The sequence below is a fragment of the Panicum virgatum genome, chromosome 4K (assembly GCF_016808335.1).
Source record: "Panicum virgatum strain AP13 chromosome 4K, P.virgatum_v5, whole genome shotgun sequence".
NCBI classification, from domain to species: domain Eukaryota; kingdom Viridiplantae; phylum Streptophyta; class Magnoliopsida; order Poales; family Poaceae; genus Panicum; species Panicum virgatum.
Genome location: NC_053139.1, coordinates 4126438 through 4152148, shown reverse-complemented (window position 1 = coordinate 4152148; position 25711 = coordinate 4126438). Strand labels below are relative to the sequence as shown.

At 45.7% G+C, this 25711-nt stretch overlaps 4 protein-coding genes and 1 long non-coding RNA gene across 10 annotated transcripts; all 5 read right to left on the bottom strand.

The window, feature by feature from the left end:
• Positions 1–140: 140 nt before the first annotated feature.
• On the bottom strand, positions 141–2876 carry LOC120705002. The gene is made up of 4 exons (XM_039989551.1): positions 1519–2876; positions 1352–1444; positions 1137–1262; positions 141–732 (listed from the first exon to the last, which is right to left on the bottom strand). Exons 1-4 carry the CDS (start codon positions 1672–1674, stop codon positions 358–360), a joined length of 750 nt encoding a protein of 249 aa, XP_039845485.1. The 5' UTR covers positions 1675–2876; the 3' UTR covers positions 141–357.
• A 2925-nt stretch (positions 2877–5801) lies between these two features.
• LOC120702622 lies at positions 5802–8438 on the bottom strand. 3 transcript variants are annotated; one of them, XR_005686470.1, is made up of 4 exons: positions 7000–8438; positions 6822–6909; positions 6367–6734; positions 5802–6291 (listed from the first exon to the last, which is right to left on the bottom strand). XR_005686470.1 is itself a non-coding variant. In XM_039986486.1 (3 exons), the coding sequence occupies exons 1-3, from the start codon at positions 8016–8018 to the stop codon at positions 6705–6707; spliced, it is 1137 nt and encodes a 378-aa protein (XP_039842420.1). In that variant the 5' UTR covers positions 8019–8438; the 3' UTR covers positions 5802–6704. The 3 variants fall into 3 exon arrangements, 2 of the variants coding, with proteins under 2 accessions (XP_039842420.1, XP_039842419.1); XM_039986486.1 differs by having other exon boundaries at positions 5802–6734; XM_039986485.1 differs by lacking the exons at positions 5802–6291; positions 6367–6734 and having other exon boundaries at positions 6741–6909.
• Positions 8439–13035: 4597 nt separating this feature from the next.
• LOC120702621 lies at positions 13036–14309 on the bottom strand. Its single transcript, XR_005686469.1, has 2 exons — positions 14044–14309; positions 13036–13816 (listed from the first exon to the last, which is right to left on the bottom strand). It is a non-coding gene; the product is annotated as an uncharacterized LOC120702621 (long non-coding RNA).
• A 2731-nt stretch (positions 14310–17040) lies between these two features.
• On the bottom strand, positions 17041–19433 carry LOC120702619 (cysteine synthase, chloroplastic/chromoplastic-like). 4 transcript variants are annotated; one of them, XM_039986483.1, is made up of 7 exons: positions 18891–19433; positions 18571–18718; positions 18281–18483; positions 18079–18204; positions 17800–17958; positions 17458–17651; positions 17041–17326 (listed from the first exon to the last, which is right to left on the bottom strand). In XM_039986483.1, the coding sequence occupies exons 2-7, from the start codon at positions 18618–18620 to the stop codon at positions 17201–17203; spliced, it is 858 nt and encodes a 285-aa protein (XP_039842417.1). In that variant the 5' UTR covers positions 18621–18718; positions 18891–19433; the 3' UTR covers positions 17041–17200. The 4 variants fall into 4 exon arrangements, with proteins under 4 accessions (XP_039842417.1, XP_039842414.1, XP_039842416.1 ...); XM_039986480.1 differs by having other exon boundaries at positions 18576–18718; XM_039986482.1 differs by having other exon boundaries at positions 18571–18703.
• Positions 19434–19606: 173 nt separating this feature from the next.
• LOC120702620 lies at positions 19607–22537 on the bottom strand. The gene is made up of 2 exons (XM_039986484.1): positions 22157–22537; positions 19607–19924 (listed from the first exon to the last, which is right to left on the bottom strand). Exons 1-2 carry the CDS (start codon positions 22467–22469, stop codon positions 19887–19889), a joined length of 351 nt encoding a protein of 116 aa, XP_039842418.1. The 5' UTR covers positions 22470–22537; the 3' UTR covers positions 19607–19886.
• Between the last annotated feature and the right edge of the window lie 3174 nt (positions 22538–25711).

Genomic DNA, 25711 nt, shown 5'->3' with positions numbered 1-25711 from the left:
CGTCACAAATTCGCGCCACGTGTCGGCACAGTTTTGCGCCATGTGGCAGCCTTACGGTATATTAATTTTCGTCACAGAACATGGCAATTTTTATCACAATATGTTCACAGAAAAACGTCACTGTTTTCTCATCTTTCATCACAAAAGTACAGAGACCATGGCACATAGAGCAATAGAACTGACATAAGTTCAACACATCATCATTGATCCGAAGTACATAGAGCAACACAACTGACATAAGTTCAACACAGAGCAATAGAACGGACAAGTTCTTAGGAGCCAACACAGACCACCACATAATACTTGACATAATTTTCGGACCAACATGAGTTTGGGACAAGGGACTGGTTCACAAGTCTAGGGTAAGTTACCATTCAAGGTCAAGAGACGTCGGAGGAGCATATTGTTCTCTTCTACTGTCTTTGTGGTTTCATCGAGCTGCTTTTGGATCTTAGCGAGATTTTCATCTGCAATTTCAGATTTCTTCTTCAAGGCATCAACTTGTTCCTGGAGTGCAGCTTTGGCTTGTCGTTCAGCTTCAAGTTGTTCCCGAAGTTCCCTTTTAGTCGAAGACACTGATCTTGAGGAGCACCTAGACTGTAAACCAGCATTCTTCAGGAATGTGTTTGACATGGAGCTATCCTCGGTGAGCACTTTGGCAACAATTTGTGCACTAGAGATTGGCTCTTCACCATCAGGTACAGGTGCTGCCTTCAAAGTCTCCATTTGAGACTGGGAAAAATCAAAGGATCGAATATTAGGTTGGTAGACATTAGTAAAGGAATACATGAATAAATATTGTGCATGTCTGTACATAGCATAAATGCAAACCACCAGAATAAAATTTGTGGGTAGTGAGATGGATTTTTAATCTAAAGAAATGGAAGCATAAGCTCAACTATCACAGGATCCTAGTCTCAGGGATCTCTAAGCATGAGATTCCAATATTTACACAATCTCATGATCAGGAAATGGATTCTAATTCCATTGAAAGAATATAATTCAATTATCTTTTTCGTTTGGGTTTTTAGGCATTCCAGTTCTAGAAATCAAATTACAACATTTTAAATATTGAAAGCAATTCAGTAACAGAAATCAAATTCCAAAAATTGAAAGCAACATATGGAGGGACTTACAACAGCTTGTTGTGCCTGTTCAGTCAGACCCGTTTTGGAGCTTGTATGACATGTCCTGAAGGCATCCACCGCATCAAGTTCATCATCATCTTCTAGGGTTGGTTCAACCTCCTTTCTCTTCTGCCGCTGGTACATATGGAACATGTAGAGAACATATTCGCTTAGTTCATTACAGGAAATAAGTGGTTTTTGACTATAGAAGGTAATTGACTTACATATACATGCAAGTGGGCAACATAGTTTCTAGAACCAGTAGTCTGATGGTACTTCACGTTACGCCTGTTTACTTTGTACGTCTCAGAGATTTGCTACAAACACATACACTTGTTACTGCACATTAAAAGTACAATTGAAAACTAATACATGAGACCAAACAATATACCATATTCTTTGGATCATTCCACTTTGCAACTAGTTCTCTCCACTGTTCATCAGTCATGTTAGCCACAGGAGAAGTTGTTCTTATCTCATTTGCTGGGACGCCATTGAAGTATTTCTTCTTGAGCCTATAACACCTCTGTCGTACCACAGACTTCATTACATCAGTGCAAGCTGCCCTTGTTGGATCGTCATTGACATTAATAGCCAATCGACCCTAGTGAGGTGAGTTCACACAGGCATAGTTAGATGAGGCCATGTAGCAGGTTCATAGTGTAGCACAATAGAGTGTAAGCAGCGTTGAGTGTAAGTATGCACTTACAGCTAATTTTCCCACGAAGTTGTTATAATAGTTTTCATATTTCTTGTACTCTTTCCAATGAGTGAGAATAGGAATTCTATCGTTAATGATCACACCAGCTTCAGATGCAAGCTTGGCAGCTTGAACAGGGTCATTGGGGCTTCTGTTCCCTTCTGCAACAGACACAGGCATTCGTCTTCCCATAGATCTTGTCATCTTATCCAAAAGTATTCCCCTGGTTGGTTTCCTCGGCCTCCTCGGGCGTGTCGATGTAGATGCTATAGACCAAAGTTGCCAGGTGGTTAGTAAACAATTATGGAAATAGATGTAGTTCAGTGTACAGATCTGGTTGCTAACATAGTAACTTGCCTCCATCTATGCCCGGGGCCATCTCATCGTCATGAGCACCTCCTCCTTCATGCTCTCCATCCCTAGTAGACCAGTCCACCAAAGGGCTTTGGGGAGTTTGATCTCCTTCACCAGGCTGTTGTTCATTTGCAGCTTGTTGTTGTGTAGTTTGCTGCTGTTTCCCTGACCTAGTGGAGACTCCATGTGGTATCTCCGCTGCTGGTGCAGCTGCCTTCACCCTCTTGGATTGCCTTACTCCCGGAGGCATGTTGCTCTTTTGTTTCTTTTGCTTTGTAGCGAGTGCCTTATGTTTACCTGATCTACAATACTATGGAAGGGAAAAATAACTTGTAAGGCAACAAAAGTAAGATGGAGCATAAATTAATTTACTGTCTTGCAACATAGCAGGGAAAAAATCTTAGCCCCCTACACCAAGAAAGAAGAAGCACCTCAATACTGAGGGGTCGTGGCTGCTCCTCTTCTAAAGATTCATCATCATCATCATGTTCTCCTTGATTCTCTTCTTCAAGGAGGTAATCTGATTCAGAATCTTCAGAAGAAGTATTCTTCTTGCCTGATTTTGAACGTTTGGTTGATGCAGAATGATCACACAAACTACGCATGTTCTTAACAGTATCATGTATCCCCAATTCTTGCAACCTTCGTATATTGTCGGCCACTCTCTTATTTCGTAACCGTTCATAATCCACAAATTGTTGTTGTTGTTGTTGTTGTTGTTGTTCTTCTTCTTCTTCTTCTTCTTCTTCTTCTTCTTCTTCTTCTTCTTCTTCTTCTTCTTCTTCTTCTTACAGGAAATAAATAAATGGTGATTATCAGAATACTAGGCGACAATTGAAATGAAATCTGAGACCTAAACCAAACTACCAACTGAATGAAACTAAACCTAAACCTAGGATGAATTAAAATTTCATGCAGTACCCGGATTAAGACTTGGAGCAGTACTAGCTTAAGTAACCCAAACTAGTAGCCGATATATTAGACTGAAAAGGGGAACACGGTGGGACTGAGAAGAAAGGCTTACCGTGGGAAGGCGTCTCAACAGACCTCGGCGTACCTCGAGCTACACCGCTGCGTGTGGTAACCATAGCGGCAGTGCAGATCCAGCGAGCGATGTGGAAGTGGACGGAGATCCGGCGAGCAACGTCGGCGAGGTGGCGTCGGAGGGGAGAAGCAGGTGGCGTCGATGAGGTTGCGTCGGAGGGGTAGCAGGTTCGGCGAGCAACGTCGTTGAGGTGGCATTGAAGGGGAGAAGCAGGTGGTGTCGATGAGGTGGCGTCGGAGGGGAAGCAGGTTCGGCGAGCAACGTCGGTGAGGTGGCGCGGTGATGAGGCGGCGGCTGCGGTGAGGTGGAGTCGGCGATGAGGCGCAGTGGCTTGTCACTGCCGGTGCTCGTCGTCTGCGCCGGTCTCGGCGCCGACGCTGGGCCGGAGGTGGCGGCTGAGCTAGGGATTTGGGGGTGGCTGCGGGAGGGGTGGGGGATTTGAGGGAAGGGGTACGGCAAGGAAATGACAAGAATGCCCTCTAGACTGTGGTAGATGGATGTGGAGCTGTAAGTTATTTTTTTCAGTCTATGGGTATTAGGGTCAATTCACTAGCCAAATTTTTTTGGGTTGGCGCCGTCCGGACCCAATCTGCGCGCCTGTGGGCCGTGGGCCGCGGAGAACACCGTGCACCGCATGCACGTGGACCTGTATGCAAGGGGTGGATGCTGAACCCGTTGTCAGTGCACTGGTGTTGGTCATGTTTATGGACTGGGTTCATGTACCACTCTTATTTACTATATTCTGAGTTAGTATAGAATAAATTGTGTAGCTCCAAAAAAAATTCAATAAATTGTAAAAAATTATATTTAGACTGATACAATATACTATAGGCAATGTCCAGAAGATGGGTGGAAAAATCTATTCCCTTCTATGGACAATTCATATTTATCTGTCCAATGCACCACATAATTAGCATCAAAATATATAAATGAGATAAAAAAAATGCTAAAAATTGAGATGGCAACATATATTTGGGCTAAAAGGTTGTCACCAAAAAATTAGATGCTTTCGACAAATGAGAGTATACATTGTTCACAAATGGATACATGTCTCATATAGTTTCTTACAATTGAACTCAAACTATGAGATCTAAGTACCATATAACTTTTAACAAATACGTATAAACTTCAAATTGAAATATAACCTTATGTTTACTATGACATTACGAAATATGAAGTTACATTATGAAATGTTATGCAAGAATATATTTTGTGGTCTCTTCTTCTTCAGGGGAAATGAAACTATACTATTACGAATTATGAAATAGTGTTGAACATACAAAATAATAGTATTAAATGAAAGTTCATGTTTTTTGAAAAAAATAGGAAAAAATCAATTCATTTGAAGTTACTATGACTGAAATATACTAGTTTCAAGTTTATATTACGGATTAAAAAGGAAAAAACTTGATGTATCAAGCAGCCTCTGCTTGCCACATGTCCAGCAACAAATAAACAAAATTGTCCCTGCCCTTATCCTTTTCACCGTGAGATCGAATCGGGGCCTCCCCCTCTGCCTTTCTCTCGCCGCCCCCACCCTGCTCTCCACGCTCGGCCACCTCTGCCTCGCCGTCCACGCTGCCCACGCCCTCTAGGACGCCATCGCTCTTACCCAGCTCTGCCTCACCGCCCACGTTGCCTCTCCTCTGCGACCGGACCTCCAGGACGCCATCCCCTCTGCGCCCGGGCCTCCAGGACGCCATCTCCTATGCGCCCGGCCTGCTCGATGTCGCAAGCGTCCATGTCCTCTACGCGGAGCCGGCGACTCGCGGATTGGCGGGGCTCTTCGTCTTCTGTACCAGCACCGCGAGGGAGTGGGCACCTAGTGCCACTGGAGGTTGTACCCCCGCCTATGGTTGACGATGTCACAGGTTTTCCTCTCATTGTGTGCCCAAAGTGTAAGGATTTGAGGCTTGTTGCTGCTACATGCAAGTGGACTGCGAATCGCGGCCGCAGATTTTTCAAGTGTCCAAGGAACAACGATTGGGTTAGTGGTTCAGTCAATTTCATTATGAAATGTGACAACTTTGTTCATCGTCAATTTACTTGTGCCTTTCTGTACAGGTGAAGGATAGATGCCGCTTTTACATGTTCCAGGAGGATTATGAGGAGTACATGCAAGACCCTAAAAATTTCTCACATTTGGCTGCTGTCCCTGACTTGCTGATGGAAGCAATGGAAGAAGTGAGGGTTCGAATGCATCAGATGAAGGAGGAGTTGGCCATGATGAAATCAGAAATTGATGACAAGAGCAAAACTAGGAAAAAAATTACTTTTTTTGTGCTAGTGTTTGTGGTTTTCTGCATTGTGTGGAAAACACTGAAGTAGGTGTACTGATGTATGTTTTTTCACTTCGACTTGCTACAATTGCTCCATATCACTCTGTGTCACTGATGTATGGTTCTGCACTTTGACATGCTACAATTTATCCATGTCACCTTGTGTCTGTGATGTATGTTTGTGCACTTGGCTGTAATGTGATCTGATAATTTTTGGAAAATTTGGCAGCATGTCTCCTATTTCCTGGATATGTTGGAAGAATATGATTAGTACAATGCAGGCCAACATGTGGAAATATGAACACATAATCAAATAAGTAGGACATGTTGCAACCATGTGCAAATTAAGTCTCAGGTTCACATCCATTACAGTTTCACAGATAGCCTCCTAAACATGACAGATACAAATTTGATGTACATGACAGTTTCACAAATAGGCTAGTGGATCAATCATCATCGCTGTCTACACTATCGATATCATCGACTTCCATGCTGCCATTATCACTGCAGTACTGCAATATGATGTCATCTTCCTCCATTTCATCATCAATCCCTTCCATGGTCGCCTTCTTGTTCCTTGCTATTAGGTCGCCTAAATTACCTTCAACAATAGTGACTTCTCCATCATCTTGTACCATGTGCAGGTCTCCATCAACATTAAATTCTTGAACTTCACGCTCTGTATCAGAACAACTATCATCTTGGTGTACCTCACCGTGGCGAGCCTCTTTTTCGCGCACATCATAAATATCCCTATGTTCAAATTTCTGCACAATCCGCCAATCTCTGTCCAAAGCTGTATCAGGCAAGTAAAATATCTTCTTCGATTGAGCTGCTAGGATGAAAGGGTCAGATTTGTACCATAGTGACTCGATGTTGATGTATTTGAAGTGTCCATCATCTCTGACCCCTCTTGTCTTCCCAACATGATTGTACCAATCACAACGGAACAGAACAACAGTCCGGCGGCTTTCTAGATTGGAGTTATACTCTAGCTCAATTACCTCCCTAAGGACACCATAAAAATCAACGGTTGCCCCTTCATGTGTACCTTCAGTCATGACTCTGCTATTTTGTGTCTGCCGGAACTTCTCACGGTCTAGGGTGCTATAATGAATTCCATTTATGCTGCAAGACGCACATTTCTTGACTCGAAGATCAGGTCCACATGACAATGCATACAACCCTTCGCTAACCTCTTACGGTTTTTGTCTTCTAAGCTCCCTGATCTGAAATAGGAAAATTCAGCACCACACACACAAGACAAATACTAATATTTTTTTGACAGCAAGACAAATACTCATGACAACACTTACATGGTTGTTAAACCACTTAGGAAATTCTTTTTGAAGCCTTTTGTCAACATCATGACCTCCATCTCTCTCTAACTCCTCTTTGAACGAGCTGCATAACAAAGTACGACAGAATATTGTATTAGGACATAATAGCATAGTTTTATATGTACATTGATAAAAAAATTAATTTGATACTTACTGCACATATGGCTCAACCTCCTCGCAGTTATTTAGACCATACCACACTACCTTCTCCATCTCTTCCTCTTCCATGTACTGGACCCTGTTTGCTCCCATGAGTTTGACACCGTGCCTAAAAACAGAGGTGTCATCTTCAAGATATCCATCCTCGCTACTTACATGGGCATCCCGATTAAACCTAGTGTCCACATCCTCAATGTACCTTGAACAAAATGACAAGGTACCATTAGCCACATATGCCTTAGCAATTGAACCCTCAGGTCTTGCCCTATTCCTCATTGAATTCTTGAAAGTACCCATCCGCCGCTCAATTGGGTACATCCATCCATATTGTACAGGTCCTGTGAGCAATATCTGATCAGGTAGGTGGATAGGCAAGTACACCATCACATCAAAAAATGCCGGGGGGTAAATCTTCTCAAGCTTGCATATGATCAATGTGATATCTCTTTTCAGCCGCGTTATGACATCTTTCCTCAGATTTCTACTACACAATTCCTTGAAGAACTTTCCAAGTTCTGCAATGGTTTCATATACTTCCTTCTCCACAAATCCCCGAAGCCCAGCTGGTATAATTCTTTGTAGCAGCACATGACAATCATGAGTTTTCAGCCCCTGTACCTTACTACCATCACCACTTATGCATTTTGATAGGTTGGCTGCATACCCATGTGGAAACTTGATGCTCTTTAGGAAGTTACAGAACCCAATTCTATTTTTCTTATTCAAAACATAGCAAGCTGGAGGCATTCGAACTGAATTTCCATCTTCCTGTAAGTGCAAGGCATGTCTTATGCCCATGTCATACAAATCCAGCCTAGCGTTATGAGTATCCTTTGATTTCCCCTCAATTTGGAGCAATGTTCCTATAATGTTATCACAAATATTTTTCTCGATATGCATCACATCAAGAATATGTGGCACCAGCAAGTCTTCCCAGTAAGGGAGCTTCCACAGAATGCTACAACGACTGAAAATCTTGGGTCCTTCATTCCCTTCACGCTTTCTTTTCTTCATTGTGTCCTGTTTACCTGGCCTCACATCTTTAACCTTTTGTAGTTCTCTTCGCACCTCCTCCACACTGAATTTTCCTGGCTCAGTCTGTTTCTCATGGCGTCCATCAAAGGCCAAGCTTCTTCGCCATCGATGAGACAATGGAAGGTATCGACGATGCCCTAGGTAACCAATCTTATTCTTAGTGGCCGTGATAGTGGGTTTTTGTCACAATGAATACATGCATAATATCCTTTTGTAGTCCGCCCAGACATTGTGCTCAATGCAGGGTAATCATGTATGCACCATAATACAACAGCACGAAGCTTGAACTTGTCACCACTGAATGCATCATATGTTGTGACACCCTCCCATAATGCAAGCAACTCCTCTATAAGAGGCTCCAAAAATACATCAAAATATATTCCTGGAGATGTTGGGCCTGGGATGAGTAATGACATAAAGCAATTCGATTCATCCATGCATTCCCATGGTGGAAGACTCAAAGGCTTCACAAGGACAGGCCACATGCTGTAAGTAGTGCTAATCTTCCCAAAGGGATTGAACCCATCTGTAGCTAAGGCAAGCCTTAGGTTCCTAGGTTCATCTGCAAAAGATGGATTTCTCCTATCAAAGTACTTCCATGCCTCGCCATCAGCTGGATGGCTCATTTCATTTTCCACCGGCACACGTTGTTGCTTGTGCCATTGGGTACTCTCGGCTGTAGTTTTGCTGGTAAATATCCTCTTCAGCCTTGGTATTAGTGGAAAATGCCTCAACACCTTATGAGGAAACCGCTTGCTGCCATCTGAATCCTCCCATCTAGATTCACCACATTTTGGGCACACCTCCATATCAGCATACTCCTTTTGAAATAACACACAGTTGTTCTTGCATACATGTATCGACTTATATCCAAGGCCAATTTCCCGGAGATACTTCTTGCTCTCATCATACGACTTTGGAATTTCACAATCTGGAAATGCATATGACAGTAGCTTCAATATTTCAAAAAATGCCCTATTGCTGATTCGATAACTAGACTTGATATGGAGCATCCGCACAAGAAAAGAGAATCTTGAATACTTCGATCCCGTGCTAAGTATCTGTTTTGCATCTTCAAGGATTGTATGGAATTTTGGTTCTTCTCCATTTTCCTCTGCCGCTTTATATAGATCTCCTAATAGCTCAGACATTTCATTATTGCCCTCATCAATAGCACACTCGCCCACATCTATCCTAGAACCATCAATGTCAGTTTCTTGAACCTCATCCTGTACAAATTCAACCTCCATACCATCCATTGATTCTCCATGATGAATCCACCGAGTGTATGTAGCTGACATCCCAAAAAGATGTATGTGGGCATCTACTTTTGGCTGAGGCCATGACTCGAGATTTAGGCATCTTCTGCATGGGCATGGTATATCAACATCTTTCCCTAAATTATGGGCAGCAAAATCCATGAACTGGCGGACTCCCTCCATATACTCTGGTGTGAATTGTGTTCCATGTATCCATCTTATGTCCATCTGTTTCCAACATAGCAATATTAAGTTGTAACCAAATTCACAGCAAGAGTTGAATTCCGATACCCTAAGCTAGAAACAAACCAATGCTTAAACCTCTCACATAAATCTGTATTGGCCATCCATTAATTAAGAGAACGAGCAATTACCTCGGATATGCAACTGCAAATCGGGAACCTTCCACTGCGGCGCAGCCTTGCTCATCGGATGTCTGCTAAGGAGTCGCCACCGCCGCCGCAGTCCTGCTGGCCGTCGCCAACTCCGCGCCCACGACCAACGCCGACGCCCGCCGCCCGCCACGCCCCTCACCCACGCTGCCGCCGCCGACGCCCACGACCAACGCCGTGCCCGTCACCAGTGCCGCAGTCCGTCGAGGACGCGCCCCTCACCCACGCTGCCGCTCGCCGAGGCCGTGCGCATCACCCACGCCGCCGACCGCCCTCACCAGGGCCTCCCACGCTCGAGTCAAAGTCCTCTCGGATCTGAATCTGAATCTGAACGAAGGGGCACTCAGGTTACAGAGTATCACGTTCAAAATGTTGATAATTAAAAAAAACCCACCACGAGCACAAAAGATCATGTACTGCGATGGTAAAGACCTCCTTCTCCCAACCTCGCGGCCGCGGTTCGATTCATGCCTAATTTTTGGACCAACTAGAACAAGGGCACAGTGGGTCCCACATGAATGACGTGGGCCCTTGGTCACATATTCTCGACCTATATGGCGTATATCATTTGTGGCGATCATATTCATTGTTTTGTGACGCTGATGGTTGTTTCGTCATAATCTTTTGTGCGTTGGTCTCCGTCACCGAAGAACTATGACGAATTCCTAAACTTCGTCACTGATAAAGCATGTTTTGTGACAAAAATTCTAAATATCACTAGGTAATCGTCATTGATATGCACATTTCTACTAGTGATGCTAGCGAAATCGATTGGGCGGCGAATAGTGGAGAGAATCCCGCGGCTTCCCGGTGCGTTGGTGGAGACAGCCGGCGATGTAGACAGCAACTGCGGGTAGTGGGCACTTAACCCGGCGATGGCCCCCAAGCGGTTCCGCCGGGGGGAGGGGGGCGCAGGCACGCGCAACTAGCAGGGGCGGCCATGTGGTGGCCACCAGGGGGCACCGCCAGCAGGGGGCGCCGCCAGCAAGCCTGATGACCAGGGGGATGGGCGGCATAGGGCACGCAGGCCTCCAATCCTGGTGTGTTGCAGGGGGTGGGGAATCCGTGGAGAAAGCCGTATGGGTGGGGTGAGTGAGCACGCCGGCGGGCGGGGGTGAGATTTTTTCATCGTGCGGCGGTGGATTGGGTGTGGATCAATGTTGAGGGAGGAGGGAAGGTGGGCTCCTAGTTCCTAGCACTGGGAGCATAATCGGAGGCCTGATTTCCGATGGTTTGAAAACAACGTCCTTCATTATCTACAATCAGTGCTCGGTGAGGGGTTTTTGAACCGTAACACTATGTTGTTTTTACGACCGCGTTGTTTGATAATTACGATCCGTGAGCATCTGGTTTTACCTACAAGAATGACGGCCCTTTAATTATGCATTTGATTTGGTGGTTTTATTGCACCCTCCGTGCATGCAGGTTTCAGGAATTAACTGTTGCGAATTAAATGTGGTGGTGGTTGGCTCACCGGAGAGGTGGCAGCGTCGCCGGCTTGCTGATTAGTATTCAACATCATGGGAGTCAAATAGACAATATATATATAACCCTTTTTATTCAAAAAAAAATCTTCCTAACCCTAAAAGGTTGCCACTGATTTCCACCGCCGCATCCCTCCCTCCCTCCTTTGCCCCCGGTCATGTCTACTTCGTCTCAGCCTGACTGCGTTCTCCTCTCCGTCAACGCCCATCTCGTCCAGCGAAGGAACGCCACCACCACCAGCAACACCACCAGGAACCATGACAAAATCGAGGTATCCTTGTGCCCTGAGCAGCCTCTGCTCCCCTCCAATCTCTACGTCCACTGCCCAGACCTAACCCTCACCGTTCGCCCCCGCGTCATCCGCGCGGTGCAAGATATCTTTCTCCTCCGTGTCGACATTGATTGTCGGCCCGAGAGCGACTCCTCGCCGGACGACGCCGACTATTTTGTCTACCGGGCCGGCAACCAAAGGTCACCGTGGCTCAGTCGGCTTGAGCGCCCTCATCCCTTCTTCCACGACGACGACATTGGTCTTCTTAGCCGCGATGCCAACTACACCATCGCCGTATTGATTGCCACGGGCACGCCAATCTACGACCTCCACATCTTCCATTCCGAGAACCCCGCGAATTGGATCTATCGGACGGTGTTGGTGACGGAGCCACAGCGCATGGTCCCGATGGTGGTTCCAGAGAAATGCAGTCGTCTCCTCTTCCACGAGAACAGCACCGTAATCTCTATAGGAGGTGGAGCCGGCACCATGGGCTGGGTCGATCTATCTATGGTACGGCATCCTTTTGTGCGATGTGCTCCGCGACGAGCCCACGCTCCGTGGTGTGCCTCTGCCAGTGCCGCTGAACATGGTGAGCGGCAACAATGGCATGGGCGCTGAACTAGGCTGTCCACACCCCTTTTGGGGCATTGCCTTCATCAAGGGAGGCAGCGGCAATCCAGATGATTGCCTCAAGCTTGTTCATTTGGAAGCTACGCTCACTTTGGTCCGTGGTAAAAATTATGATGGAGAATGGTCTTCTTCCTACAATGTGCATGATTGGGCAGTAGTCACATATACCAACACAGCGATGACTAGCTCCTTCCAGGATTGGCGCATGGATTGCAGGATCCAAGCATCGGACATCATAATTGACGACAAGATCAAGTCAGAATTGCTGCAGTCTGGACTGCTTGGCCCTGGATTAGGCCAAACCTTGCAAAACCTCGTTGTGTCCCACCCCACTCCAGACATCTCTGCTGCTGCTCATGAAGGTGTTGTTTACCTGATAGCTAGGAAAAAGTACAGGCACCCCCAGGCATGGGTTCTTGCTGTTGACACGAGGAACAAGACACTGGTAGGTGCAGCTGAGTTTGGCACTGAAAGGCAACCCTACGGATCTTTCATGTATTTCGCCAGTGACATTGCCAAGTATATTAAGCCGGACACAACAGGTATTATTTCAGAGCATCTTTTCCTAAATGAAAAATGCTATCTTGTGGCTTCAATTGATCCCTTTCTGGGTATAAAGTAGTAGTTAATCAGAGCATTTAAATTGATGTGTGATATACATTCAGCTATTGCTTCTGTTAGTCAATTGCATTTTCAGTTTATATAGACAGGTTCTTGTGACATTTGCTTGGCTACTAGAGAAAGGACCATCAACACCGGTTGAAAATGAGAATATGTACCGATTTTGCAACCGGTACTAAGTAATCGAGACCAATGTGACTACCTAGGACACCGGGTAAATAACCCGGTGCCTTAAGACCTCCATTGCTACCGGAGAATCGCTACGGCCATTCTCTAGCATCTTCTCCCGTTCCCCCCTCCCCCCTCCGTTCCCCTCACATCGTTCACAGGATTCATGCTCCAAAGAATGTTCAGATATTAAATCCATCGATACAAAATAGTCATATGTCTTACAAATCATCCAAAGAATAGTTCACAAGATACATCCAATGAATACAATCCCATATACATATCTATTTCTGAAAAATAAGAAAAAAAAAGAGAAAAATCACCCACGCGGCCGGCTCCCATCCTTCTCCGACGGCGGCGTCAGCCCGCTCACTCCCCCGACGGCAGCCGGCTCCCGCAGACACGCAGCGGTGGCGGCCTGCGCGGCCTACGGCGGCTGCGGCCGGCTCCCGCAACTGTGGCAGCGGTGGCGGCCCAAGCGCCCCATGCCAGCTCCGGCGGCCGGCTCCCGCGGCGGCGGCGGCCAGCGCGCCCCACGGCGGCGTCGGCGGCGGCGGTCGGCTCCCACGCGCATGCCAGAGAGTGCGTGAGCTTCTGAATCAAAATGTGGAGCAGCAGATCAGCAAGAAAGGCTCGCATATAGCTTACCTCGAAGGGGAACTGCATGGTGCTCGGCGGGCGCAGGCACGGGAACGGCCATGGCTTGCTCTGGCCGTGCGGCCCATCCGTCCGGTGCGGCCAGTGGCTCCCCGCCGTACGGCTGCTCGCCGCCACCTCCGTGGCGTCCAAGCGACTAAGCGTGATGCCTCCTCGCCGGATCTGGCCGCTTCATGCCTGGATCCGCAAGAGGGAGCCGCCGCCGGTCCATCCACGAACAGGGACCGAGCATATGCCAAGTGCATCCAGCATCCCGCAAGCTTGCCGTCGGGCAGGGTGAGCACCACGCACCTGTTCATCTCCTCAACAACAAACGAATCAAAGGTCCAATTCCCATCAAGCAAGCAAGACAAAGCAACGGAAGAAAACTATACAGACGCAACCATCGGTCTTGATTCTTGTATGTGCAAGCATGGGAGAAAGAAAAGGAGCGCCAATCTCGTGCGGCCAAATCTAGTAGCACATCTAGTAGCACTGTCCCGAGCTTGAGCTTAGCCCAGCCTGCCGCTATAGCTTACCTCGAGCGACAGGAGCTGAGGATGGCGACCATGGCCATGGCGACGCAGACGATGAAGCTGCTCATGACCCAGACCACCTTGGCAGTGAGCTTCCGGCACATGGGCTCGATCCACCAGCCTGACCTCCATGGCGTGGGAGAGAGGAGAGATGGGGAGAAGATAGAAGAGATGGGTGCTGGGCGGTGGAGAGGATAAGAGAGTGGGGGTCTGTGCGGTGGAGAGAAGAGATGGGTGGTCAGGACTTAAAATATCGAGGGAGATCAGACCGGCCATCGGTACCGGATACTCATTTCAACGGTGCCTATGTCCAGGGTCAGTACAAGCACCGGGTCATGATATGACCCGGTGCTAATGTCTGCTCCATAAGCACCGGGTCGTGCCACCACCCGGTGCCATTGATGCATGATCAATTTGGTACCGGCTGATGGAGTTAACCAGTGCTTTTGTTAGTGCATTGGCACCGGTTTGTGCCGTGGCGTGTTTTGCCAGCGCTCGGCGCATGCCAAAAGTACCGGCTATTGATGCAGCCGGTGCTGATGTCTCACATTAGTACCGGTTCAAGTAACAAGTGGTTTCTTTGGCCTGGATTTTTGGCCTGTTTTCTAGTAGTTTGATGTATTTGCTAGTTCTCAGGTGACAGATCTTGCATCACCTTAATTTGAACCGGCAAATGAGGACTAGTGTTGGGGATTTGGGGGTTACCTTGTGTTACTGGCAGTAGAGGAAGCTCTGGGGAGGCTTGCGCCCGGTGAGCTGTCTTGGCTCAGGGGAAGAACGTCAGTAGATTCGAAGAAAGCAAGGATGCTCGTGGGGACCAATGAGCAGGGAACGAACAGGGTTGACAAAGAAAGGGTCTGTATGAGAGAGAGGTTGGGGGGCAAGGGAGCATTGTTCTTATTTATGCAAAGATGCATTTGAACAGTTGGATTGGTTCTAGTCAAAATGTGAAAAACAACTACGTATTCTCAATCAACTGAGGCGGCGGATCATTTAATTAGTTATCCATGACGATTTGGTTACATGGGTTGCTGGTTCTGTTGTTGATACACTGCTTCATTTTTAGCTTTCTAACAAAAATGGCTATCATTAGTGGTCAGATAGTAGTGTTTTCTTCTTAGTTAGTGATCTTATGGCTATCAATACAGTGATCACTAAATAAGAATACACTACTATCTGATAGTCATAGGAAGATTTGTGAGCCTTGGGTCACTGTATTGCTTAGTTGGTGTTGTACTAGGTGGTGTAGAAAAACAAAGATAAGCATAAATATTGCCGCTTCCGTCATCAAGCCATGTTATGAACAGATGATGTTCAATTATGGTTGTCAATCAGTTGCATTTACACTTCGTTGTGGAGGATTCTTTTGTCATCTGCACTTTTGTCCTCAGGTGGATTGATGTAGGAAGATATTTTTCCCCTTTGTGCCCTGTTGAGTTTTAGTAGCTAATAATGTGAAAAGTCGAGATAAGCATAAGATGCAGTCTCGTTCATCAAGTATGCATCTCATTCGTCAAGTATTTACACTGTTTTCACTCGATGTTCTTACAGGTGACAAACGAAGAATGCTACTGAAAATAAAGACGAAACATGTGCGGAGCTCACTTATACCAGAGCGGTCTGTCTGATCTCACCTCGTTGAGCAACTACAAGGCCCTTTGGCCTGGTGCTGTTGTATTTTAGTATTGGGGGTGCAATGCGAGAGAGCAAACTCTACAGTGTAGCAACTGAGTGTAGCAGAAATGCGGATGTTGCGGTAGTTTTGCGGGCACACAAGGAGGGATAGAGTCCGGAACGAAGTTATTCGGGATAGGGTCGGGGTGGCACCAATTGAGGAGAAACTTACCCAGCATCGGCTGAGATGGTTTGGACATGTCCAACGAAGGCCTCCTGAGGCGCCTGTGCGTAATGGGGTTCTTGAGCGGGTCGATAATGTAAAGAGGGGTAGATGTAGACCTAAACTGACGTGGGATGAGTCGGTTAAGAAAGACCTTAAGGATTGGAATATCTCTAAAGAGATAGATTTGGATAGGAGCGCTTGGAGACTAGCTATCAATGTGCCTGAACCTTGAATTTATTTCTTTCGGATTTCATCTCTAGCCTACCCCAACTTGCTTGGGAAAAAAAAGCTATGTTGTTGTTGTTAAACTCTACAGTGCTTGTATTTATTTTATGTTTGCCGTTCAAAGTGGGCTATAAGCATTTGCTTGTGTTAAGAATTGTTTGGTTCCTTAGTTGACTTTTGTCTAAATGTTATGTTCCCAGTTGTGTTGAGCACTTGTTAGTGTTTTGGCTTTTCTAAGTATACTTATTTTGTATCTATATCTATATATGTGTTGTATCTAGTTACATGGAATAGAAAATCTAATATAAGGAATATTGGAGTGCTGCTGCAGCAGCATCCGTGATGGTTGTGGAATACTAGGTTTGTTGGCTTGCATCGCCACGTGTGGAATTGGCGTGCGAGCCTATCATCAAGATAACAAATAACGTTAGTAGTGGCCGGCCGTAGTAGCGGTAGACGCTCTCTACTGGTACCGCTGAGGTAGTCCATACCTAACAGTTTGAAATTTGGGGGATGTTTGGGGACAATCTCTCACTAAAAACAGCTCAACTCTAGAAACTTCACTCTATCTAGTGGCTCCATTCCACCCATTCTAGTACATCCTGATTGGAGAGCTATGCTCCAACTCTGAGATCGGACCCCACATGTCAGCGACCTGCTCCCCTCCCCACGTGAGCGGCGGAGGGTCGACCGGAGAATGATCTCGAAAGAAGCTGTGAAGAGTGGGTTAATCAACCAATCGAAACAAACTGAGGCGAAATGTCTAGTGATGGTCCTGCTCAACTGTTATCCTTGTAATGCAAGTTAATGAGTTTGGAATTTGAGGGAAATTAATATGTTTAAGTGAATTCTACTATTTCTTGTAATAGCTTTGCTGATTTTGTTATAGCTTTGCTGATTTTTTATGCTGAAAGTTCGATGTCAATCTAGAAAAGTAGAAAGCAAACAAGCACACCCAACTACAACAAACCCAAAAGTCTATAAAGGTTTCTGATCAACAACATTTATAAATTGCTTCCTGCAAATGGACTACACATCCTTCCATGCCAGAGCAGAACACGACTCCAGATCAGCAGATCTGCAGAAGTGTCGAGATCAGAAGGTCATGGCGATGCATTCCTCTCTTACAGCTGCAAAGAGGTCAGAGTTCATGTATCTTTCGCCACCACTTGGGAACACTGTGACAATCATCTTCCCTTTGTTCTCTTCTCTTGATGCCACCTAAAATATTATTTCGTAGAGAAGGTAAGTAAGCAAAGATGAGAAAGAAATGGAGGTAGAATCCAGTTAGAAAAATTAGTGTGATGGAGTAGGTTCCAGTCAGAAGAATTGGAGTTTGCAATAGCTCAAACCTTCAGGCAAGCTGCCAAATTTGCTCCAGATGATATGCCAGCTAGCAGGCCCTCTTCCCTTGCCAACCTCCTTGCATTCTCCATTGCATCTTCTGCAGTTACTGTAATGATCTCATCAACGAGGGAGGTGTCCAAGTTCTTGGGTACAAATCCTGGGCCAACTCCCTGGATTTTATGCCGAGAAGGCTTGCCACCTATAACAAAATAAGCAAAGCTATTATGAAATCAATTAGCTCATGAAGTAATTTTATTGTAAGTAATGATTAATAATATTTTATTTTATTCCTTGTAGTATTTAATCATTCGGTGGGGTGTTTACATTATTGTATTTTAAACATTTACCTGAAATAACTGGACTTTCAGCAGGCTCAACACAAATGACCTTCACAGCTGGGTTCTTCATCTTCAAATATTTACCAACACCAGAAATAGTACCTCCAGTGCCTGAGCCAGCCACAAATATGTCTACTTTGCCTGCCGTATCCTTCCAAATCTCAGGTCCTATGTACAAATGGACAGCCAGAATATATCGTGCAATATTCTCAGAAACATATTTTTCCCCAATCCATGATCTGGATCAAAAGATTAATGTAAACCATTATTAATTTCAAGAATAGGTACCAGTCCATGTGAAGTGGGCTTCAGGATTAGCTGCATTTGCAAACTGATCAAGAACATGCACATTGGGTATTTCTTTCTTGAGGTGTTCCACTTTGTCAAGTTGTCCCTGAAAGCCAAGTGTAGGATCTAAAAAAAGCATAGCATTATACACATTGGTATCGAGACTCTATGACAGACGAGCTTTATGGTTGCAAACCCTTACTAGTTAAAACCACCTCTGCTCCCAGATATCGCAACAAGATCTGCTTGTCAAGTGAGTACTCAGCAGGCATGACTGCTACGAACCTGTAACCTCTGAGCACAGCAATGTACGCCAAACCTATCCCCATATTGCCGCTAGTTGGCTCAACCAGTGTCGTGACGCCAGGTGAGATAAGGCCTTTCTCCTCTGCATCTTCAACCATTCTGCAAAGAATATGAGGTTTTGGATCCAAAGAGGGCTCTGAAGGTGTACAGGTAACCTCAAGATTGTAGAGTTATATGAACTTGTACTTCACCTCAGAGCGCTGCGGTCCTTGACAGAGCAAAGAGGTTGGTAGCATTCCAACTTGCCAACAATCCGGGCATTGCCCTCATCCTTCTGGGTGATTCTTTTCACTTCTATCAGTGGTGTCCATCCTACGAGCTGAAAACAAGCAAGCTACTTGTACATGATAGTTCTTTTTTCTGAGTGAATTTGTACATGGTAGTTCAAAGAAATAGTAATGCATGAAAAGAAATCAAGGAAACCAACTGCAGAGACAGGAGGGGAGGGGGGGGGGGGGGGATGACGAAAACAGGTACCAGGATATGGAAACTAGAGATGACCTCACCTGGGTAATATCAGAGGCGATGTGTTCCTGCTGCAGAGAACCAGCTTCAGTTTCAGGCGGGGATGGTGGTTTCAGCAGGGAAGGTATCCCCTTCCGCCCCTCCTCTTCCTCCATGTCCTCTTCTTGCTCCTTCACAGAACCACGGAGCAGACAATTGGTGCCTGCACTTCCACTACACACTATATCCTACTTGAATATTACTAGTTTTCACTAAAAAAAAGATTGCTGCTTGGCCATTATCCAAATGTAATCTTGTCCTACTGTTGCAAGGACAGGAAGCACGTTGCTATCAGTTGCCCCCTCAATAATGACAAAAATGCTGCATTCACGGTCCGTGCGCTTCAAACGGATCTTTCAGAGCACGAGACACGCCACTGATGCAGTGATGCCTGCAGCTTCGTCTTTTCCTCCGTGGCTGCAAGGTTTGACTTACTATTCAGCACTCCCTCTGTCTTAATGGCGTTTAGGACAATCTAATTAGATCATTTTGAAACTAAAAAGCTTGTTCTAAACATCAAATATTTAAAAACGGAGGGAGTAGCATTTTTTACCTGTCTTATCATAAAAAACAGCCCAAGCATACATGAGACAAGTAGCGTTTGTTTATTGGGAGTAGGTGGGAATGGGAGCATTCTGATAAGTGACGAGTCTTTGCATGTGAAAGGACAACGTTTGAACTGCATGAAATGCACAGAGCCTTCAGCTCACTCTTCATATTAGCATTTAAAGAATGCCTCACATAATTTCCCGCAAGAAAAGCAGCACATAATACAACAGTGTTACTTATATTATCTCGGATCACACAGTCTAGCTTTGGAAAGCAACACACGAGACAACACTGTTCCTTATGTTACTAGGTCGATGAAAACTTATTTGCAACTCAGTGCAACGATCATTCATGATTATCTAACAAAACATTATCGCCTTCAGGAAGCCTGGCTCGCTATCTGATCATGCTAAACACTGCACACTGCATGGAAAAGGTGCGACAGAGTTTCATGCTATAGAAATTGATTCCTCCCCGGCATCGGATCCTGCAGATCGAAAAGGCCAACGTTTTTATTATCACCAGATGCATCGAAAAGGCCAACATTTTTATTATCACCAGATGCATCGAAAAGTCATATCTATACTAGTAAACTGTTCACTTTCAGTTTTTCACTACTATTTTGCTATAAGCATGATGTTGATAATGAGTCAATCAGAGATTTCAAAAGCTAAGTCGAAAAGGCATGGCAACCTCACTGAGCATTAAGGGATAATTTTTCACATGAGATTACAAATCTCAAGTTTGAGGCACGGACTGCACGATTACCTTACAATTTCGACAAAGAATAAACTCATTTTGCACATCATCATGGTTAAGTACCGGTACAAGGTGATTCAAGCTGCCTAATACATTGACAAGGACACAAGCATAATATACAAATTCACAGCAATAGAAAGTAGAAATCCTTCATGCCACGTTTGGATGTATGCATTGAAGCCTGGAATTCGGAATTGGCATTGGATACACTCAATGCCAGCTGTTTGGATGATTTCGGAATTGGAATTGGAATTGGAAACTGGACCCAATGCCAAGCGGTATTCTGGGTACCACTCCACCACCTCCCGCAATTCGGACCTCTTCGCCTCCGTATTGCGCTGCATTGAGCGACCCGGCCTCCTTCCTCCCTCCGCGCGACTCCCATGGGCGGACCTCCGCCGCGAGCCGCGCGCCTGCTCGCGGGGCCACGCGCCCCTGCGCGTGGGCCGCCCGTCCGCCTCGTCGAGCCTCCGCCGCGAGCTCCAGGGAGCCTCCGCCCGGCCGCGCGTCGCGGCCTCCGCCTTGGCCCTGCACCAGGAGAGCAGGGGCGGGGGGCGCCGCCGCGAGGCCCGCCGCCAGCTCCCCCCTCCCGCGGCCGGCCGGCACTCCGCCTGCGCTCGCCGGCGCCGCGCCCGCCCTAGCTCCGCCCGCGCCACGGAGGAGGATGGGGAGCAGGATTGGAGAGGGAGGGGGCGGAGGGCCGCTGGCGCCGTCGGAGTTGAGGGAGGAGGGGCGCCGGCTGGCTGCTAGCCAGCGGGGAACGTCGTGCCGCCGCGTGCTTCGGCCATGGGCACGGAGCTCGATGGGGCCCAGCACGGAGCTCGATGGGGCCCAGCAGCCCGCCGCCTGCCCCTCGCCGCCCCTTCGCCGGCGAGCTGCGCGGCGCCCCTCCCCTGCACCCCTCCGCGGCGAGACCCGCGCCGATCCTCCGCCGGCGAGCCGTGCGGCTCGTCCCCTGCCTCCCTCAGCGTGGACAAAATCAGATGCCACGGTGTGGACATCCAAACATGAATCGGTATTCCCCAGCTGCTTTGATTCCATCTCCCAATTTTATCTACATCCAAACAATGGCTTTGGTATTGTAACCTAATACCAATACTAAGTTAATTTGGCATTGAACTCAATTCAATGCCAAGGCCTCCAATATCGACATCCAAACGGAGCCTCAGGTGCATTCCATGCTTTTGACGTAGTATATCATTTAATATGGATGCGAGTGTAACTTAACCATAACTTAAGCATTCTGAACGACAAAATCATAGTCATAGAGCTAAAAAAAATGCTAATTAGAAACAGGAAATTTCAAAAGGATAAATGATAACCAAATCGCAAACTCCTCTACAAGAAGCTTTCTTAGACATAGCTACAATAGAGACAACCACAAACTGAATTCTAGGTTCCAGTTGGAATTGGATGATGTGTTGTTAAGTCCCTACCGTACTCAGAATTCAGACAGAAAGTTGTGCATTTTGTATAGTATAGAAAGATGCCATCATACTACTGCAGCAAAGCACCATCAAGCTTCATCAAATGTATAATTCATGGCACAGAGCATAACCTATACACTTAGAACAGTGAAAACCCTTACCTAGCTTTAGTGACATTTCGACCTACTATCAATGTTTTAAATAGCGGGCTATGGCATTTAGCGGCAATGATCCTAAAATGCTGATAGCGGAAGCTATAGCCAGATATAGCGGGCTATAGCCGGCTATTTCTCCTAGCGGTAGCTCTCCAAAAAGGCTATAGCGGAAGATAGCGGCAACTATAGCCGGCTATTTAAAACCTTGCCTACTATAAGCATGGTCAGGTGTGGGGGGAAAAATAACTGGATTGAAACTACCGAACTATACGCTTCGATGTGAATCAAACAGGCAATTTCACCGGAGTAGTATCAATCAAGCTCTGGTTGAAAAAAAAAAAGACCATCACATCGCCGCAGCGAGCCTGAGGTACCCACCTGGCTGCTTGGGCGCGGCGGGCGGTGCGACCTCCTCCTCGCCGTAGATGTGGCGGAGGCGGGATACGGAGATGGGGGAGGAGGGCGCGGCGGCGAGGGAGAAGAGCTCCTCCCGCCAGGCCCACATGGCGGTGGACATGGAGGCGTTGGCGGCGCGGAGGGAGTTCTTCTCGGCCTCCAGGCCCTCGATCTCGCGCTGCTGCTCCGCCGACCGCCACCCCAGCGCCAGGAACGATCCCAGCAGCAGCGCGCTGACCACCTTCTCCCGGTGCTCCGTCAGCTTCCCCCTGATCCCGCGCAGCGCCGCCTCCATCCCTCCTCCCTCTCGCCTGCGTCCACTGCGTAGCCGGCGGCGCGTCGGGGCGGCACGACGACACGACCGGTGCGGTTAGGTTGGGCCAGCTGGGGGCCCAATAACAGCCCACCATGGACGCTTCGGCCCAGTGAGCCCGCCGCGCACGCCCAGTTCACAAAAGATTTACAAAGCAGCTGCTGGGCCAGAAGGCCAGAATTATTTATAGTACAACGAGTGCCTTGCGCGCGTTGGCGCGCGTAATTTATTTATTTGTTTTCGTTTGGCAATATAAGTTTTTATAGAGATTTATAGTAGATGTATAGACAAATAAATATATATAGATAGAAATATGATATTTATTTTTAAAGAAAAAAAGTAAAAAAATAGTAGTTGAAATCTGACGTCTCAATCTCGCCGTCGAAGGCGGCCGGGAGCGGTCCTCGGACATCTCATCACCATGCAATACGCGGCTATCACGCCTGACCTGCGGCACTGCGGCGTACCGGAGCGAGGCCGGGTCGCCCGCCGGTGACGGCATGAACTCGCCGCACCCGTCGAGGGCGTGCCCGGCGGCCCGCCCAAACTCGCCGTGTGGCTCTCCGGCCTAGTTTCACTACCGTCATTGCAGTAGAGCACACACACATTCGGAGGCCACCAAAATTACCAGTCGAGAGTTCTAGATTCAGATGTTTTGCAGTGATCGAATGGAGAGCTGACGCATGGACCATTCGTGTCTCAAGGCCTCAAAGATAACGATGGCACGGCCAGTCATATGCACTGTCAATTTAGGATCGAATGGTGGGAATCTTTTTTACTGATGTGGCCGGTCTGCCCTTGCGCCGACCTTCGGGGCATTCACTTATAGAAATTAGAGCCGTGATTAGATTCAAAAATTTTATCCCAAAAACGTCACATCAAATATTTGAGCACATGCATGGAATACTAAATAAAATCTATTTACAAATTTTTTTACCCGGATAGGTTGTAAATAGCGAGACGAATCTAATGAGCCTACTTAATCTATGATTTGCAACAATGATACTACAGTAACCGATCACTAATTATGAGTTAATCATGAATTAAGTATGCTCATTAGATTAGTCTCGTGATTTACAACCCATCCGTGCAAAAGGTTTTGTAAATAAATTTTATTTAGTACTCCGAAATAGCAAGATTCCCTTTCATCCGTAGCCAGACAGTGATTCTACAGTAATCATCCACTAATTATGAGTTAATCATGAATTAAGTATGCTCATTAGATTCGTCTCGTGATTTACAACCCATCCGTGTAAAAGGTTTTGTAAATAGATTTTATTTAGTACTTCGAAATAGTAAGATTCCCTTTCATCCGTAGCCATACAGTGATACTACAGTAACAGTTCACTAATTATAAGTTAATCATGAATTAAGTATGCTTATTAGATCCGTCTCGGGATTTACAACCCATCCATGTAAAAGATTTTGTAAATAGATTTTATTTAGTACTCTGGAATAGCAAGATTCCTTTTCATCCGTAGCCATCGGATCGCGATCGGACGGGCGAATTTTTCCGGCCTACGTGGCCTGCCTGGCCGCTCGCCGCCCCGAGGGGCTTTAACATATTGAGCACATGCATGGAATACTAAATAAAATCTATTTACAAAATTTTTATACGGATAGGTTGTAAATAGCGAGATGAATCTAATGAGCTCACTTAATCTATGATTTACAACAGTGATACTACAGTAACCGTTCACTAATTATGAATTAATCATGAATTAAGTATGCTCATTAGATTCGTCTCGTGATTTACAATCCATCCGTGTAAAAGGATTTGTAAATAGATTTTATTTAGTACTCCGGAATAGCAAGATTCCCTTTCATCCGTAGCCATGTAGTGATTCTACAGTAACCGTCCACTAATTATAAGTTAATTATGAATTAAGTATATTCATTAGATTCGTCTCGTGATTTATAACCCATCTGTGTAAAAGGTTTTGTAAATAGATTTTATTTAGTACTTCGAAATATCAAGATTCCCATTCATCCGTAGCCATACAGTGATACTACTATAACCGTTCACTAATTATGAGTTAATCATGAATTAAGTATGCTTATTAGATTCGTCTCGTGATTTATAACCCATCCACGTAAAAGGTTTTGTAAATAGATTTTATTTAGTACTCTGAAATAGCAAGATTCCCTTTCATCCATAGCCATCGGATCATGATCGGACGGCCAAATTTTTCCGGCCCACGTGGCCTGCCTGGCCGCGCGCCGCCCCTCGGGGCTTTAACATATAGAATTGAGGCGTCTGTGATGAATTTGTTAATTTCGAGAGAAGATGCTATTAGAGATAGAATTAATTTATTTAATTATTTAATTTAAAATTTTCCCTCAAAAACTTAATCTAGAAGTACGCTTAATACAAATAGAGTAAACACTAGACACAAAAAAACTCAAACATCTTGCAGTAAATATGCCCGTACGTTTACTACAAGTAAACAAGAATTAGGGTGTGTTTAGATTTAAAATTTTTTTCCTCCAAAAATATCACATCCAATATTTGGACACATGCATAGAATATTAAATGAAGTCTATTTATAAAATTTTTTATACGAATGAGTTGTAAATCGCGAGATAAATATAAGGACTTCTCCCCTGGCCGACTCATGGTCTAATGTGGCAGTGGGAAGAATCGATGCAACCAGTGGAGAAAGCTGAATCTAGATGAGAGAGCGAAGAGTCGAACTATCTTTGGGAGTCGACCCATGGGCAATAAAATAAGATGTAGAATGCGCTGACACTTTGCTTGTGAGGGGAAGCCGTGGGCAAAAGCAAAGAGGATATTAGTTTTTTATTTGAGACTAGATTCATTAATGACAGATTGACAGTTTGGACTGGAGAGAGAAAACAAATTGCTTTCGTGGAGCGTATGAATCGATTCATGCGGAAAGGCCACTGCAGATGCTTTGAAATGAACTTATTTAATTTATAATTTGCAACAGTGATATTACAGTAATCATTAACTAATTATAAATTAATTATGAATTAAATAGGCTCATTATATTCGTCTTGCGATTTACAATCCATCGGCACAAAAAATTTTGTAAATAGATTTTATTTAGCAGTCCGAAATAAAAAGATTATGTTTCAAAAATTTTTGGCTAATGGATCTAAACACGGCTTTAGTAAATTATTACAGCTATCATATGAAATTGTTTATATCCTCGTGTAAAATGAAGATTCATTTTCAATTTTTCATAGCCACACCCACACAC

Bases quoted from the DNA above. Each gene is read 5' to 3' on its own strand.
- LOC120705002 (XM_039989551.1), bottom strand. From the start codon at position 1,674: ATGAAGTCTGTGGTACGACAGAGGTGTTATAGGCTCAAGAAGAAATAC. The intron at 1,263-1,351 runs GTAAGTCAATTA...CATATGTACCAG, and splicing joins TTGCCCACTTGCATGTATAT to CGGCAGAAGAGAAAGGAGGT. The intron at 733-1,136 runs GTAAGTCCCTCC...GATTTTTCCCAG, and splicing joins AACAGGCACAACAAGCTGTT to TCTCAAATGGAGACTTTGAA.
- LOC120702622 (XM_039986485.1), bottom strand. From the start codon at position 8,018: ATGAAGAAAAGAAAGCGTGAAGGGAATGAAGGACCCAAGATTTTCAGT. The intron at 6,910-6,999 runs GTAAGTATCAAA...TTTGTTATGCAG, and splicing joins GAGGTTGAGCCATATGTGCA to CTCGTTCAAAGAGGAGTTAG.
- LOC120702619 (XM_039986480.1), bottom strand. From the start codon at position 19,004: ATGGAGGAAGAGGAGGGGCGGAAGGGGATACCTTCCCTGCTGAAACCA. The intron at 18,484-18,575 runs GTGAAGTACAAG...TATTCTTTGCAG, and splicing joins AAGGACCGCAGCGCTCTGAG to AATGGTTGAAGATGCAGAGG. The intron at 17,959-18,078 runs GTACCTATTCTT...ATTTGTACATAG, and splicing joins AGCCCACTTCACATGGACTG to GACCTGAGATTTGGAAGGAT.
- LOC120702620 (XM_039986484.1), bottom strand. From the start codon at position 22,469: ATGGAGGCGGCGCTGCGCGGGATCAGGGGGAAGCTGACGGAGCACCGG. The intron at 19,925-22,156 runs GTGGGTACCTCA...TTCGATCTGCAG, and splicing joins CGCCGCGCCCAAGCAGCCAG to GATCCGATGCCGGGGAGGAA.